Here is a 15,922-nt window from a genome sequence, read left to right as displayed (position 1 = left end):
ATACAAGAATCCTACACATTAAAGATTAAACATTAAGCTATAGGATTACAACTATGTAGATAATATAATCCACAAAAATTTAAATCAAATTGAATATCCCTTAATTTTAATCATTCCCAAATAAAAATTTATTTGAGGTGGAACATTTTGGAGGCTTAGGACTATTCTTTGCTTGGTGAAGGTCTCAAATACATTATTGGAAAAAAAAAAATCAAGGCCATTCAGTTCAGGCTTACACCTTGTAGTAGCTTCTGCTCATCCAACCTTGCCCATTATCACCTCAAAAATAAAAGTTTTAAAGAAAAAAACACAGAAATCCTCGTGTCAACTGTCAACAGACACTTCAAGATAACTGCATAATAATGATTTAGAGCATTCTCTGACATAGGAAGATCTATTTCATGTTGTCTAAAGATTCGAGTTTTGTGCACTTTTTGCATTCACATTGTATATGTTTTTGAAAAGAGATCAATTCATGTTTATTTCAGCTATGGCTGTTTATTACTCGATACTTCATACCCACCCGAACAAAGGGTTTTCATTTTGTACTTTGGTTCATTGTTATAGCTCCTTAAAAACCTCACCTTTACTAACAAAATGCTTTCATTACCAAAGGAAATCCAAAAATGTAACATAAGTTTTCTCCATGAAAGCTATCCAAGAAACTACAAAATAAAACAGCAAATTTGTTTTACTTGTAACTAGGATGGTTTCATAAATAAAGGGAAAAGGATAATTTAAGTTTACGGGAGAAAGACCAGCTTCAGTCTCACACCGACAACCAGCTTCAGTCTCACACCGACAACCAGCTTCACTAGTATCCATGGAAAGCACAAGTTCACAACAGTCTTGAAAGGACAATAATCTTTGTTTTGGAACATCATTTTGAACTCTGGAAAAGGAACAAAATTTCACGATAATTAATTTTTTACATTGGCAAATGTAAATATAAAAGTAAACTATAAACTGCCATTGTAACATCATAAGTCTATAAAAAAATTTTACAAATGAATGAAAAGTATTTACCTCTCTTGTTCTCAGCATGTACTGCCCATAACTCTCTGGATTTTTCTGTTAGATGAACATAAATAAATAACTAAAATTCTAGATAAACAATTTCGTGTAGGAACAAATATACACATGATGCAGAATAAACTGAAAGACGAGTGAAAAGATTTCAAGAACTTGAAACATAGATAGTTTTAACAACTTTGGAAGGAAATAAGTCAACTAAGTACTTCATAGAGCTACCAGTCATCATTTAGTTATATGTAACCAAATGGTAGTATGAAAAATTGCAAATATCTGACACCATGATCATATTTCACTCTTTTCTAATCAAAGGAAACAATGGAAGCCATCAAAATCAACACTTCCCCATACATGTCTTCAGCCATGTACTAAGAGGAATTGGAAGTCCATATCCTTACTAACCTCTTTTTTTTTTTTTTTTTTTTTTTTTTTGGGTAAACCCAGCATCCCAACTTTCTCTGAAGTTCACCAATTTTTTTTTTTTTTTTTTGGGTAAACCCAGCATCCCAACTTTCTCTGAAGTTCACCAAACTCTAAACTGGGCCCTTTAGTGTTAGTCAGAAAACTTATAGGTTACAATATCCCAAGTATGCAGTCCCAAGGGAGTGAGCATTTATGAGCTAAGACCATTTATGCAGCATCTCATCAGTCCAGGTTATTAAAAGGTAATTCTATCTTGATGTGGAGGTCACATCAGGCTACTGCTTTTGGATATTGAAACCAATAGAGAAAAACTTTTCTTTTCTAACCACCCACAAATACCAAGAGAGAAGAGACATGGGAAGACCCTTTCAGTCAATACCTCCTACAAATTAGGCATGGTTTTGTTGAGGATTGATAGTCATCCTACAAGTCAATGGTCAAGTAATCTCAAATCTTGATGTATCACTCATGATTCATAAAACCAACATTGCATAGTTTGGGTCCTCCAGGAAAAAGCATTGTGTGTGTGTGTATAAGGTTGTGTTTACTTTAACCCTGGGTATTTGTCATTCACCTACAATGCTATTGAATCAACATTGACCTGGTCATATCCACATGCTAATAAAGAGATTTGGTTGTTTCTGTATGTCATACCTCTTGATCTGATGTACTTGCTTGAGCTTTTTTCAATCCCATGACCAACTGTCCTTCTGGATCTATCCGATAAAATGTAACTGAAAAGTCCAGACAACTCTTAGTTACTCTATAACACGAATCATATGCTCATGGGTAGGAATGATCTCATAAACAAATTGGAATAAACACCTCAAAAACTTTCAAAACATTTTCCAGACACAAGAAAGTATTAGATGAGTAAAGGTACTTGAAGAAGGAACTCGACTGACATTAGTATCATATAGAAACTGATTCACATATGTAATTCAGTTGGAAGCACCAGGAAATCAATGCGTATAGACAAAAAATTCAACATCTGTACAGCTGTACTAATCATGACTTGGAAGCTTAAAGAATAGGATGAAAAGACAACAAGTATCATTGAAATGCAAATTCAAACATGAACAAATTAGTTGATTGACATAATTTGTCTAAAGAAAATAACAAGCCAATCATAAATGCACATGGAATTCAATGAAGTACCTTTATCACCTGGTTGGCATTGATTCGCAGCCATGTAATCTCTAGTTCCTTCTAGAACATACATTGTGCTGTGACTGTTGGGCCAAAACCGGTAGTGAAAATTCCAGTATTTTCCACCAGTATCTTGGATTTTAATGGGAAATCCTTGGGGCTCAGAAATTTTTGGAAGATAATCCTGTACCATTGTCAGTAACCATTAACAGAAAACATTTAAACCCCAAGATTCCAGATACGCAAATATTAAAAGAAATCATAAAGCATACTTTTGCTATTACATAATAATATAATAGCAAAAGTAAGCTTTAAACTTTAAATAAGTTTTAACTATTTTATTTCCTTCATAGAAATTATTGAAAGATATTCATGGAAAGAATATTAAGAAGTAAAAAATAATAATAAATTATGCAAAACACAATTGAATCATAGAAATTGTTTCTCCCAAAAATTCAGTAACAAGACTCAAGCCATGACAAGGGTACATCAAAAATTCAGTAACAAGACTCAAGCCACGACAAGGGTACATCATCTTCGTGGTAAACATTTAAAAGTAAAAAAAAAAAAGAGCACAAAGACTCGGCCTATCTCAAAACTTAAGATATCACCCTTCACATTGTACTTGTAAAACCTTTATTACCAAATATAGAAACAGCACAAACTTTCAAAATTGATAACATTAAAAAAACCCTTAGGTTTGAAAATTTTTAAAGCTACAGTCTTAAACAGCAGAAAGAGAAAAAAAACTCACCCATGCACATTTTTTAGGTATTACCAGTCGCCCATTCCTGGAATCTGCATCACTGATAGTCAATTCCTTTTCAAACAAAGGAATGACAACGGAATTTGAGCTGAGATGTTGTCAAGGATCCTGTTCATAGGAAGACAAGACTGAGAAGCATATGACACAGAATGCAATCTCACATTAAAATTACGCAAAGCTTTTTAGTATAAAAATTAATTCAAAACAACGGATTAATTAGTAAAGTTACCATACCGCTTATACAATCATGATTATCAGATTCCTAGTTAATTTTTTCATCTAAACAAGTGCAAAGAAACCAAAATAATACTAAGAAGTAGCGGATACTGTTTTCTGATTTGTTGCATATCCTCATCACTTGCCTCAGGCAAGTATCGACGATATGAATGGATTTTCCTAAGACCATTACTTTGAGGCTTCTTATTAACAGTAGAACTGTCAGATATATTAACTCCATCAGGTGAATCAGTGTACAGCTGTTCTCTACTTTCACATGCATCTTCCTGTGATGATGTTCCATAAGTGATCCCTGCAACAGGTGTGACCGGCTAGGCTCAGTAATCACTATTTCCATTCTAGTCGAAAACTAGCAATTGCTAGTATAGGGAGAGAAAGGAATCTAAATATTGCTATGCATTACTTTTTTGGTTTATAGATGATAAAATAAGTAATTTCCACATTATACCAAATACGAAATGAAATTTTTCAAGAGAAATTAGGTACAAGTTTATCAAAGAAAAGAAAATCAATTAGCTGCAACATTTAACTGATTTATCAGTTTCCCTATTTTCCAAGGTCATGATATATTGACAATCACCAGTGATCACTTTGCCCAAGTCAACACATAGTCTAACTTCTGGTAGGTCTCGCAGAGTCCTGGGACGAGCATTCTTGAATTGGAATCTGCGACTGTTTGCTCCCTGTAATACAACATTTGGACTTAGTATGGTGCCACTTCATATTTGGGAACTAAAGGACAATAAACAGTTTTGAAGTAAATTAACACATCCCAGAGTAACCAACAAACTTCAATTAAACTTGAATCTGGTAATCACTTAATTAATTAGAAGTATTGTGACTTTTCTGGATGATAAAACGTCAAATCTATCGTCTAATCATTATGAATGTAAATTTCCATCCTTTAAAGGCATCTGCTGATATTTATGCTGTTCTACTCAGAGGTTACAAGATGAAATCACGTGCTTTATCCAATCTCTCAAATTACATATCATGACTTTCAACCCATAGAAAAAAATGGAATTTAAAGTGCAAATATAATAGAAAAGTAAGCCATGAGCAGGTAATTGCAAAAGGTATCCAATAATCTTGAACACAATATGGTCAACAATGTAAATAATTACAAATATTAGGTTTTTCAAGTTAAATATAATGTATATATATATGGAAGAGTGTCTGCACAAAATGCGAGAAAAGCATTGCTAACTAATAAAGTGGTGATAATTATTAGAGTTAAATACTTAAAAATAATGAGAAATTTAAAATTTAAGGGACAAATAGATTATTTTTACCATAAGGATATCATTTGATATGCATTCAGTACATCTTACACCTCCAGAATCCAATTCGATATGTGTATGGGTTGACATGATACATCCACAGTGAACAATCTGCATAAATAAATATTAGTATATTCAAACAATTTAGCATAGTTCATTCCAGTAACCGAGGTGATGTCACATCCAGAAATTACCACATAACCACCTATATAGGTAGGAAAGAATGTCTCAGACTAGGTGGTAAAACAACTTATAAGATAAAAGCAAATGTGCAGACGTTTTCAGCTCACCTTCTTACAAGTAACACAATCTCTCCAACCACTGGCATCCAAGTGAAAAATATTGCAGAATCTTCCTTCCTCATAAGCAGAACTAGATTTGCAAACTTCTAAGTCAGTTTTTCATAACAGATAGGATAAGAAAGTCAGGTTAAGTATTTTTAGGATGCTTTTAAATACACAAGTTTGCTACATCAATTGAGAACATAAAAATTTAGAAAAATATGAATCAATTTAATCACCACGGTATAATTTACAAGCAATAAATACTCTAAGCAGATTAAAGTTGCTACTTTGGCAGAATTCCAACCAGATAATAGTCATCATTAGCCATTAATAAATGCATAAAAGAGAATTTTTCATCACAGTCAGCCAACAGTATAAAGAAACTAATTCATATGCCTATATAGTAACTGTATAATGAGTTCTTTATCTAAAAGAACTACATGGTATTGGTGTAGATTATTCACTTCTATAATACTAATCATTTATAGAACAAGATCTGTATATATTCTCCAAAGTTGCAATAAAAGATAGAAAGAGGAAGAAAGATTTCAAATCAGAAAAGGTATGTAGGGGGAAAAGGCCAAAAATGATTTGCTGGATGTGATTTTATAAAAGTAGTATCAAAGCGACGTCGTTTTAATGTGTGAAGCCAAAATAACATTATCTCACCTAAGCAATAGAAGGCACAATACTATGTGGTTTAGCTCACACAAATCGCTTCTTTTAAGGTGTAAAGATCCAAACTGCAGCTCCTAAGAAATATAAATATCTATATAATCTTCCTCAACCTTAATCTAAGTTTGTTATCAAATTACATTCGTTGAGACACCACTTAACCCAAAAACTTAAGCTGAAAAAAGTATGTTGATAATAGTATTTAACCTCGAACATGCCCCCTCATGTGAAATAGCAAATTTAATTTACATACGTATCACATGGATTTACACTCAGACACGCACATGGATAAGTATTTCCTTCTCGATCTACATATTCACCCTTTCTCATTTTAAGGGAAATTGCTTCATTGCACAAAATGTTTACCTAAACCTAGTAACTCTAATACAATTTTTCAGTCATTTCATTGTCCACACTATGTTCCTCGTGTGAGACAAACAACCCAAGAAACAGATCTAGCAAACACAGCAGCTGGTTCAAATTTTTGAAGAGAAAACTAGGACGCTTAACAATACTAAATTATATGCATAAAAACGACGAACTCTTCTTTTTAGAGTCATTTTTATCATTCAATTACTTTCCTAATTTTCTAAAAGATAGAAAACTTGAGGTATGTCAGATAATGTTACGTAAAATAGTTTCTAAAAACAAATTGGCAAAATTGTGTATTTACAAGATTCAATAAAGTGGTCAATCGCATAACTCAAAAAAATACCTCTTACAATAATGACAGTAAAAGTGCATTCGTACTAGCATTTAAAATGACAGAAAGAGGGAATAAAAGGCTATAAACTATGAAAAGAGAGATAGAAGTGTTGCACTAGGGAAAAAAGATAGCAGACCTGCAAGGTCCAAAAGAGGAGAGAACAAAAAGACGGGTAAAACTAGAGATGGTATAGCACTTTTGCAGCGTGTTCTTAAAATCATGCAGCTGTAATTTCCAAAGACACAGAAAATTCTCTTGCATATTTTCAAAATTGGCACTAATTTTTAGAGTTGCATCCTATGTTTTTAAAGACAATCTAACACACAGCTAAACAACACATTGCCCAAGCATATTTGGTGTTGCCATACAAAACCTGTTTTCCTAAAGCGTTAACTGAGGCCTTCATTAAAAGAAATAAGAAATAATATCTAACTCAAACTTTTTTACATAGTATATTTAAGTAATGGAATTAATTTTTCACTCCACAAGATAGGCACTTCAGCTTGAACTCCTACTAAGCAAGTATGTTGCATCAATTAGAGATTTCAGTACTCTTCACACAATGGATTATGAATGACTAATAACTATAACAAAAATTTGATTGTAAGTACATTAGAGAAATGATTCCATGTCCTCCTCCAAGAATCAAAATCTCCAGGGTAAAGGCTAACTTCACTTTTGTTTTTGTTTTCAATGCATTCAACTTTTTCTATTGTGGTTGTTTGGCTTTGCACAGTAAAATATGATGTCTTTTCACAAATTTTTTCTTGGTTGAAATGTATAAACTTTCCTTTCATCCTTCAAGAAAGAAGATTTCTATCATAAACCTCATTCCGAAGAATAATATAATGCATCGATAGTTCTCCAAGTTGCAAATTATAAAACAAAAAAACAAGGGAAAAAAGTAAACGGAGATTTACATTGTCAAAAGAGGAATAAAAGCAATGACAATGATGATGTAGTGAACAATGGAAATTAAATTTCACTCCCTTCAATCTCCATCTGTATCTTTTTTCTTTATAAATTCTTCCAGGATCTCCAAATCTTTGTGTCTCCACAAGGACAATAAGCTAAGATTAGCCAAAAGGCCTTCAATAATGGCGGTTAAAGAAACTTCTCTTCACTTCATTCTTCAGCTTCTTCTTCAACATGATTAAAAAGGATAACATTAACTCCTTTTAGGTGTGTTCAAAAAAAGAGTAGTGATCATCAACTAGAATAGTGAAGCTGAACAAAGAAGTTTCTACTATAACTCTATCATCAACTCCTTATCAATGTTAACCTTTAAACCAAACCCAACAAAACTTTTCAAAATTCAGTTTTGGTTCATAATTTTTTAAAACAATAACCAAACTATCATATTGGCATATACAGTAACACCTGTGGAAATTAACCATCTCTGACAAAAGGCATACATCTTAATTTTATTGGTGAGGCATCAAAATGTCAAGAACTCTCCCATATTCTAATGATTACAATTAAATTAGGTTTGAAAATAATTTTGATTTAGTTTGGCATTTGTTAGGTTTCAGTTCGCCATTTGGCTACAATCTAGTAGTTGGTCAACATGGATTAATTCCGTATCTCTCAAAAATAGAACAAGGAATATTTTTAACTTCTATGGATGACTGATATACGGTAAGAAAGTTTACTTAGCGTAGACTAATACAAATGTCACTATCTTTCTACTAATGTTTCACTCCACAAAAGGAACAAAAGAGCATATATCTTAAAGACTTAGACGCCCTGGTACTAGAATTTTGACTATTGAAGGAAAAAGCTGCATTTCCAAAATCTAAACTAGTTACAATAAGATTAAAATGTAGTCAGCAACTAACTACTTCTAATTATTTTTCTTCCAATCCATACAATATGGACAAGTAATGATCCAACATATTCCCCTCCCCTTTATTATATTCCCTTCGAAGATTACAAAAAATAAATAAAAAAATAAAAAAAACCTAACTCAAGTAAATAAAAAGCAGATGATGGGAGTATAAAATTGTACTACTTTGAAAAATTCGTTAGTAACTTTTCTCTTGTTCCACTGTTCATTCTTACCTGAGATAGAGAGACAGAGTCCATTGTAATTTTACTCAAATTGTATATCTAATATCACTCCATTAGTCTACCCATGACCCATTGACAACAATTGTTTTAACTTATCCCTTTCCCTCAGTAGACACAAAGAATAGCCGCCTGCTCCCCTTTGCATACCAATGATTTTAAGAACTCCCTTTTATGGAATTTAAACGAAAAATTGAATTTTTTAGTGTTAATATCAGCAAAATTGTGTGATGGCATGTTTGAAAACTGAAACATGGTTTCTCCCAAAATATATAAAAAATAAAAAATAAATAAATGAAAAAAAGTTGACTTGTATCAAAAGAGTTTTGGACCCAAAAAAAAAAAAAGCAGAGCTTGGAATGTTTTTCAAATCATTATCAAAAACACAGGAAACATCTTTAATCTTTTAGTCCCCGTTGATCTAAATTACATGCACTTTGTGAATAATTAAACCTTTTTTTTTTTTTTTTTGTGAATCTTTTTCTTTTGAAAAGTAGCCTCTTCAGTCTAATAATAGTTAAACTCTCATACTTTGAAAATCAAAATAAAACTCTTTTAAAATATTAAAAATCATCATGAACCCTCCTTCAAATTCCATCAACACATCCCATAAAATTTCACAATATTGATCCAAAACATCCCCTGCATACCGATTTTCTAACTCAATGTTCTAAGCTCAACGCCAAAGCAAATTTCATTACCACTTTTCTAAGTTAAAAAAAAGTTTTGGCTATAACAATGAAAGATACACATTAAACCATCACCATCCATATAAGTAATTACACAACAACTTTACATTGAACAACAGAAACGTAACATGCAACAAAAAATGTATTAAAAGAAGATGTAAAAGAGCGTACGCGCAACGGATACAAAGCAGAGCAGAGCAGCCATTCCGGAGGCGCCAACCAGGCCTGAGGATGGTGGAGACAGTCTTGCAGTAAAAGCAGATCCTTTTCATGGAAGCTGATGAAGAAGAAGAAGCCATTGAAAGAAGCTTGAAGAACTCTGAAGTGTTTTGTTTTTTACTGAAAACTATGAAGAGTTTAAGAGAATTAGAGTGAAAATGACAGTGATGCAGTGACAATACTTGACAAATAAGACAAGTTTAATAGATAGAAACAAGCTGCTTCGACGGTTTTGTATGATGTCATTTGTCAGAGTTTTGTCAACAATCATACGACGAGACAAAATATGGTGTGCTCACTCAAATCTATACAAAATAATTTCATGTAAAAAAATAATCATTATTCCAAATAAACATTTGATATATAAAGTAAGGTAATTAAATTACAACTAAGCAAAACAATGTCATGAGTTAAATTATAAATTCTCTTTTTGGTTAAAAGTTTAGATACATGCATGCATGCATGCAGCCAGTGAAGTTGCCAGAACATCTCTGAAGGCTGTAATAAATATGTTTACTCCATTTAAATATTTTTGCAATAAATATCATTTGTGAGTTACTAAAGAAGGGTTCATATTAATTCTTTAAAGGGGCAAATATTGTCTCATTGCATTCAATGTGCTATAGGTTTAAGCTTACCAAATTTTATGAATATTGAGAACAGAGCAAGCAGGAGTAAGAAAATATGAGTCTAGGTGACTGAACCAATTGAGGGATGTTTGTCCATTTCTTTATTCCAAACAAATAAATTATATCTTTATAAAATTATGTTGTAATTGACGTAAAAAGGGGTATATTAAAAAAGTCTACTTTGATTTTTGCAACGGGTAATTATTGTGAAGCCCTTAAGGGATTTTCAAATTTTATAGTCATCCAATATTTCTGTAAACAATTAAAATCCCCGACTGGAAAAAAATTTATGCAAAAATTATTGAAACCCCTATAAAATTATATATATAACCAGTAAAAAGTGGATATTGTAGTTGGTTTAAGAAATATGTACTAAATAACAATAAAATTCAATAATTCGCCAAAGATTAAAAATAATTACTATTCTTTTGAACAGTGAAACAAAACAATCTTAAGAAATGAATGTATTATATTACTTGTATATTTTCAAAATCATCATCATAATGGTAATTTAGGGAAGGAAGGAAGAGAGAGAGAGCAGATTTGAAAAATTAATATATATTGAACTTTCCCTTACCCAAATGTTTTTTTGTGTTTGACATCTGATCTGGGCAATGTGTTCAAAAATCCTCGACAGGCGACAAGGATTAACTTTTAGTCCGAATTTGCAGAGCCCAGCCCAGAACTCCACTCCCCAAATCAAATTTAGCTTCATTCTGAAGGGCTGACCAAAACAAAAAGGCTTGGTATAAGGCCTACTTACCGAAATTTGCTCTCGAGTTGTGAAAAATAGAGCAAAATCCAAATAAACTACATAGGAACAATAAAAAGATAACTAAATAGGTTGAAAATCTGATGCATCAATCATTGAAACATGAGGAACAAATTTCCTTCAGTCATTTGAACTCAAAACTCATATGCATGAAGGCTTTTGTTTTCTCTTCACCGTCGTACAATATCCTATCACAATAAATTTAATTGAAAATGCTTATGCTATACATCCGGACCTTTTAGAATATTGACAGGATCGAAATGACAATTCCATAAGTTGGATATTGAAACATTCAACTAATTCTACAACTCTACCAATAAATAAATATTATACTCTAGCAATGTAAATTACTTTCAAGAAAATAAATGGTATCTCTTGGAGCCCCTTTCACGATAATGACCTTGATAATCAGAATCATTCGTATAGTTTTTTAGCAGACTGAGTTTTCAATGATTTGCTTTCTTTCTTCAAAGTCTTCTCGACATACTTATCATTTTTGGATATAGCTTTTTCTATGGCTTTCTTCTTTCGCACATTCTTTGACCTCTTCATTGGTCTTTCCTTCTTGATCTTTCTGCTTCAAAAAAGGCTCAGAATTAGTCATCATCTTCTCACATTGGACAAATGAAATAGATACAAATCTACTAACAGGATTAACCTGTAATATTCATCAGAAATCCAAAGAAATAACTACTCAAGAACACTGAGATACAAGTGTTCATAAGGACCCAAATCTCAAGCACATTATCCCACTAAGCTACTCCTATGGCCTACATTATATCAATTTTACAGTCTTCATCTCCTCTGTGTTGGCAACATCTACTAATTTTAGATGTTTGCAATTTTTTTTAAATTAAAACCTACGTCTCAAAAGGAGGAGTTACTCTTGAAGGAAAGAGTTGAAGAAAAAACTCTATAAACCCCAATCAACTCTTCCATCCAAGAGTTGAGATGTAGATTTTAAAAAAAAAAACTGCAAACGTCTAAACTTGAGAACATTCAAATATATATGTCCTATTTGGAAACGTCTACATTTCTTAAAAATCCACACCTCAACTCTCGAGTAAGAGAGTGCAAACACAAAATTTTACAAACTCCCACTGATATCCCTCCAAGAGTTGAGATATAACTTTACGAAAAAAAAATATAAACATCAACCCTAGAGGGTATTGATGTATACATATATATAGTCCTAACTCAAAAGAAAAAGAAAAAAAAAATTCCTTTAATTGAATTCAAGTTAATAGTTAAAAGCAATATTCAAAAACTCCTATTAGTTCTACAGTAAAACGCTTTATGTCAACATTACTTAATCTTAGCAAACCGACAACTTCCATCTAATAAGTTCAGGTCCTTTACATGATAAATTAACAACACAACCAAAACCTATTCTGTGCTTATGTGCGAACAAAACTAATAATTATTTAGCATTGCTTATAAGCAGTAGAGTAGTTGTTACTTGTTATATTCTTACATATTGAGCATACTAGAAGCTTGCTTTTGAGCTCCAGATTCTGAAGTGTCCATTGCTGCAATTTATATAAATCGAAACAAAATAGTGAATACATCTAAACGAAGACTATCAAAGTATAGAAAACTAAAAAATAAAACTAAAATGTTCATATCTGAAAATTTGAGAGAAATACTAATAGGTACCTTGAACCATATCTGAAACAGTTGGTTCGGTCACGTCCATTGAAACAGCGCCTGTTCGTTTCTTCTTGTTTCTATTCTTCGCCATTTGTGGGGTTTCTTGAACAGAAAATTGAAAACTAAAATCTAAAACCCTAAATTGACAAATTTTTAAGACCCTTTTGTTTATGTATGTACGGGCCGGATTGGGCCAATAGTTGAGTTTGATTTGGACTGAATTCGGCCCACTCACAGACTTCAAAATCGAACTGGGCAAATGTATTAATTAAAAATTTAGCAGTTTTGTTTATGTTTTGCTGCATTTTGAAGACAAAACAAAGGTATATTCTTTTAATTAGAGGGAAAATTTTCAGATTTGATGATAGGAAATTTGTAGCAGGTTATCAAACCAAATATTCATGTATCCGATTTGGTTTATTTTATGTTATATACTTTGTTATGCCTAAAAAATCAAGGTAGACGCAAGCTTACATCAGCAAGCACCAATCAGAGTTCATGAAGGCTTTGTGTCGTCCAGAGTCTGCCACGTCGCCCCAATATAGAGAGAATACGGTTGTCACCAACTCAGCAAATTTAAGTTTTGTCTATGAGTGAATGAGGGTCGCACATCTGTCCAAACCCTAGATAATTTGAGAATATTTCTTAAGTTATCAGTCCATGAAAGGCAAGGAAATACTTGTACGACATCTACCCACTTGCAGATATGTAGTCATTACCTTTAATTCAGCTACTATAAATAGAGGACTCCCCCTCTCATTTTCGGGATCTTTACTTTCATAACAATTAATAGCAAAGACAACATACGGGAAAGAGATTGACTTAATATTCTCTCTGAATACTCAGTTATTGTACCTCTGCTCGTTGTTAACTATACGTGATATCTTGTAACACTCACTTATATAAAAGAAATAGTAGATATAGGAATCGCTTTAAGCATCCGAACCACTATAAAAATATTCTGTCTTATTTATTCTTTGGTCTTTGCATTCAATGATATTGTTTAATGTCGCCCTAAATCTTAAATCAATCAATCACGTATAATTTCTAAGGCCAACTTAGCACTTTGCATTTGCACATGCAAGGTCGTTGGTGTCAAAATCACGCATCAACATACTTATATATCTCTGGTATACTTGTATGGGCTTCTTCTCAAGGTGTACAAAGTTTGTCTTGATAAAATATTAAGATCTTGATATATGGCTTAATAATACGCAGACGCTTTTGAGCTAATCCACTAACAGAAGTAGGTGTGTTGGTATTAGGGGTGGATAGGTCCAGGTATCCACCCAAATTCAAAGGAATCAGAACTAGAATAGATTGGTTTCGAGTATCCAGGTTATTAATTACCCCCTATTTAAAAAAAATGATAAATAAACCCTCCAAAAATTATATGCACCCCCAATGGTTTACAGAATTTACAAATACACCCCTAGTTCCCAAACCGATTCATACATAAGTACCCGAATCTCAGCTCGGATTCTGATTCCCAGTTCCCATAAGGTGGAACCGAAACCGAAACGCATAGTATCGATTCTAGTTTTTTAGAACCAGAATCAACCCTATCACAACCGATTCCGGATGGGAATCGAAACCAACAACTCAAGTACCCATCGGTTCTAATTCCACCCTAATTTTTTGTCCACCCCTAGTTGGTATATAACCAAAGGAAGAGCCGAGGGAAAACTCAACTAGCTAATCTATGCAGCCATGAAGAGAGATTTTGAATACTAAACTGAAAAAATTCTTCATCAATATTGTTCTTATGAACTAATAAAAAATATGTGAAAAAAAAAAAAACAATCTTATAATTAGAACAAATAATTTGCGAGACATAGTTGTAAACTCAAAACATTTCAAATTTTGTGTATACACTAAAAGGATTTATATAAATCCAGTCAATATGTCAATATGATGTCACATTATTTGAGACGTGAAATTTGAGATAAATTGTGGGAGAAGTAATATTATTGAAAAATATAATCAAATTTTATTGTTAAGAGAAATAAAATTTGGATTAGTGAATCATGACGGGATGGCTGAGTGGTCAATTGGGATTTTTAGGTGTATTACTCAATAAATTATGAGTTCGATTCACTTTGACCCCCTAATAGGTGATGATCACTAGGTCTCTTACCAGACCGATAGTTCCAAAGTCTTAGAATATTAGTTAAGGTGCACACAAGTTGTCTCGAACACCCCTGTCATATAAAAAAAAAAAAAAATGGATTAGTGGGCCTAGTGGCCCATTGTTGAACACTAGGCCATGTTATATTGCTTGCCACATGATGACTCAAAATTTAGGCGATGTTGTCTTATTGCGGGTGTCTTTTGTCAGTTGCATGCGGTCGTTGAAACCTAGCCCACCCAAGTTTTGGTTAGGTGGGACTGAGACTCAATTCATTTACCAGTTTTCTGTGTTTCTATTCTAGTGCTAGTTATTACGATGGAATGGAGTGTGCATGGAAAGCAATAACACCTGCTTCCAGTATTATTATTATTAATGGACAAAATGAACAACTCGGCAGCTTTAGACTTTCTCTTTCACAATCAATACCTAAATCTTTTCATGGACCCCCAATTAAAACGATCCGTTAGGTACTTACTTTGCTTATCATCATTTTGGTGTTGGACCATCACTTATATTTAAGGGAATATTCTAACTAAATGTGGGGTTTAAACCTTCTAACACTAAGAATTCTGTGGTATAAATCTTACATATACATATAAATGATAAGACGACATGATGAATGAGATAACAATGTCATCTTTAAAAAATATACATAACCCATTTCCAAATATGATTAGAATAGCCATTTTCTTTATGTTCAAGGTATCCCTTCCCTTGCCACATCCCTTCATACCAAAGGTTGTGTTCTGGTTAATTAGGATTATAAAAATAAAAATAAAAACAAACAGACAAATAAATAAATAAAGCAAAAGTACATCAACCCCCCAGGTTTCTTGTAATATCAAAAAAGCAACGGATATCGGGATATGGTAGTACCTTAAGTAGGGGCAAAAACCGAGNGCTTAGTGGCCCATTGTTGAACACTAGGCCATGTTATAATTCTTGCCACATGATGACTCAAAATTTAGGTGATGTTGTCTTATTGCGGGTGTCTTTTGTCAGTTGCATGCGGTCGTTGAAACCTAGCCCACCCAAGTTTTGGTTAGGTGGGACTGAGACCCAATTCATTCACCAGTTTTCTGTGTTTCTATTCTAGTGCTAGTTATTACGATGGAATGGAGTGTGCATGGAAAGCAATTACACCTGCTTCCAGTATTATTATTATTAATGGACAAAATGAACAACTCGGCAGCTTTAGACTTTCTCTTTCACA

At 32.8% G+C, this 15,922-nt stretch overlaps 2 protein-coding genes across 6 annotated transcripts; both read right to left on the bottom strand.

Annotated features, from left to right (window-relative positions):
• Nucleotides 1–619: 619 nt before the first annotated feature.
• Nucleotides 620–10,876, bottom strand: LOC116125183 (B3 domain-containing protein Os07g0563300-like). 4 transcript variants are annotated; one of them, XM_031410920.1, is made up of 11 exons: nucleotides 10,734–10,876; nucleotides 9,480–9,654; nucleotides 5,178–5,259; nucleotides 4,900–4,998; nucleotides 4,188–4,290; nucleotides 3,698–3,899; nucleotides 3,359–3,458; nucleotides 2,614–2,788; nucleotides 2,110–2,189; nucleotides 1,027–1,071; nucleotides 620–892 (listed from the first exon to the last, which is right to left on the bottom strand). In XM_031410920.1, the coding sequence occupies exons 1-11, from the start codon at nucleotides 10,756–10,758 to the stop codon at nucleotides 881–883; spliced, it is 1,098 nt and encodes a 365-aa protein (XP_031266780.1). In that variant the 5' UTR covers nucleotides 10,759–10,876; the 3' UTR covers nucleotides 620–880. The 4 variants fall into 4 exon arrangements, 3 of the variants coding, with proteins under 3 accessions (XP_031266780.1, XP_031266781.1, XP_031266782.1); XM_031410921.1 differs by having other exon boundaries at nucleotides 9,480–9,647; XM_031410922.1 differs by lacking the exon at nucleotides 10,734–10,876 and having other exon boundaries at nucleotides 5,178–5,272; nucleotides 9,480–9,627.
• A 120-nt stretch (nucleotides 10,877–10,996) lies between these two features.
• On the bottom strand, nucleotides 10,997–12,693 carry LOC116125193. Of its 2 annotated transcripts, none has more exons than XM_031410933.1 (3): nucleotides 12,585–12,693; nucleotides 12,403–12,457; nucleotides 10,997–11,505 (listed from the first exon to the last, which is right to left on the bottom strand). In XM_031410933.1, the coding sequence occupies exons 1-3, from the start codon at nucleotides 12,667–12,669 to the stop codon at nucleotides 11,343–11,345; spliced, it is 303 nt and encodes a 100-aa protein (XP_031266793.1). In that variant the 5' UTR covers nucleotides 12,670–12,693; the 3' UTR covers nucleotides 10,997–11,342. The 2 variants fall into 2 exon arrangements, with proteins under 2 accessions (XP_031266793.1, XP_031266794.1); XM_031410934.1 differs by having other exon boundaries at nucleotides 10,997–11,502.
• Nucleotides 12,694–15,922: the final 3,229 nt, after the last annotated feature.

Source organism: Pistacia vera, unplaced genomic scaffold (genome assembly GCF_008641045.1).
Source record: "Pistacia vera cultivar Batoury unplaced genomic scaffold, PisVer_v2 Contig160, whole genome shotgun sequence".
Taxonomy (NCBI): Eukaryota; Viridiplantae; Streptophyta; class Magnoliopsida; order Sapindales; family Anacardiaceae; genus Pistacia; species Pistacia vera.
The sequence above is the reverse complement of the archived record's forward strand: the minus strand, read 5'-3'. Positions and strand labels throughout refer to the sequence as shown.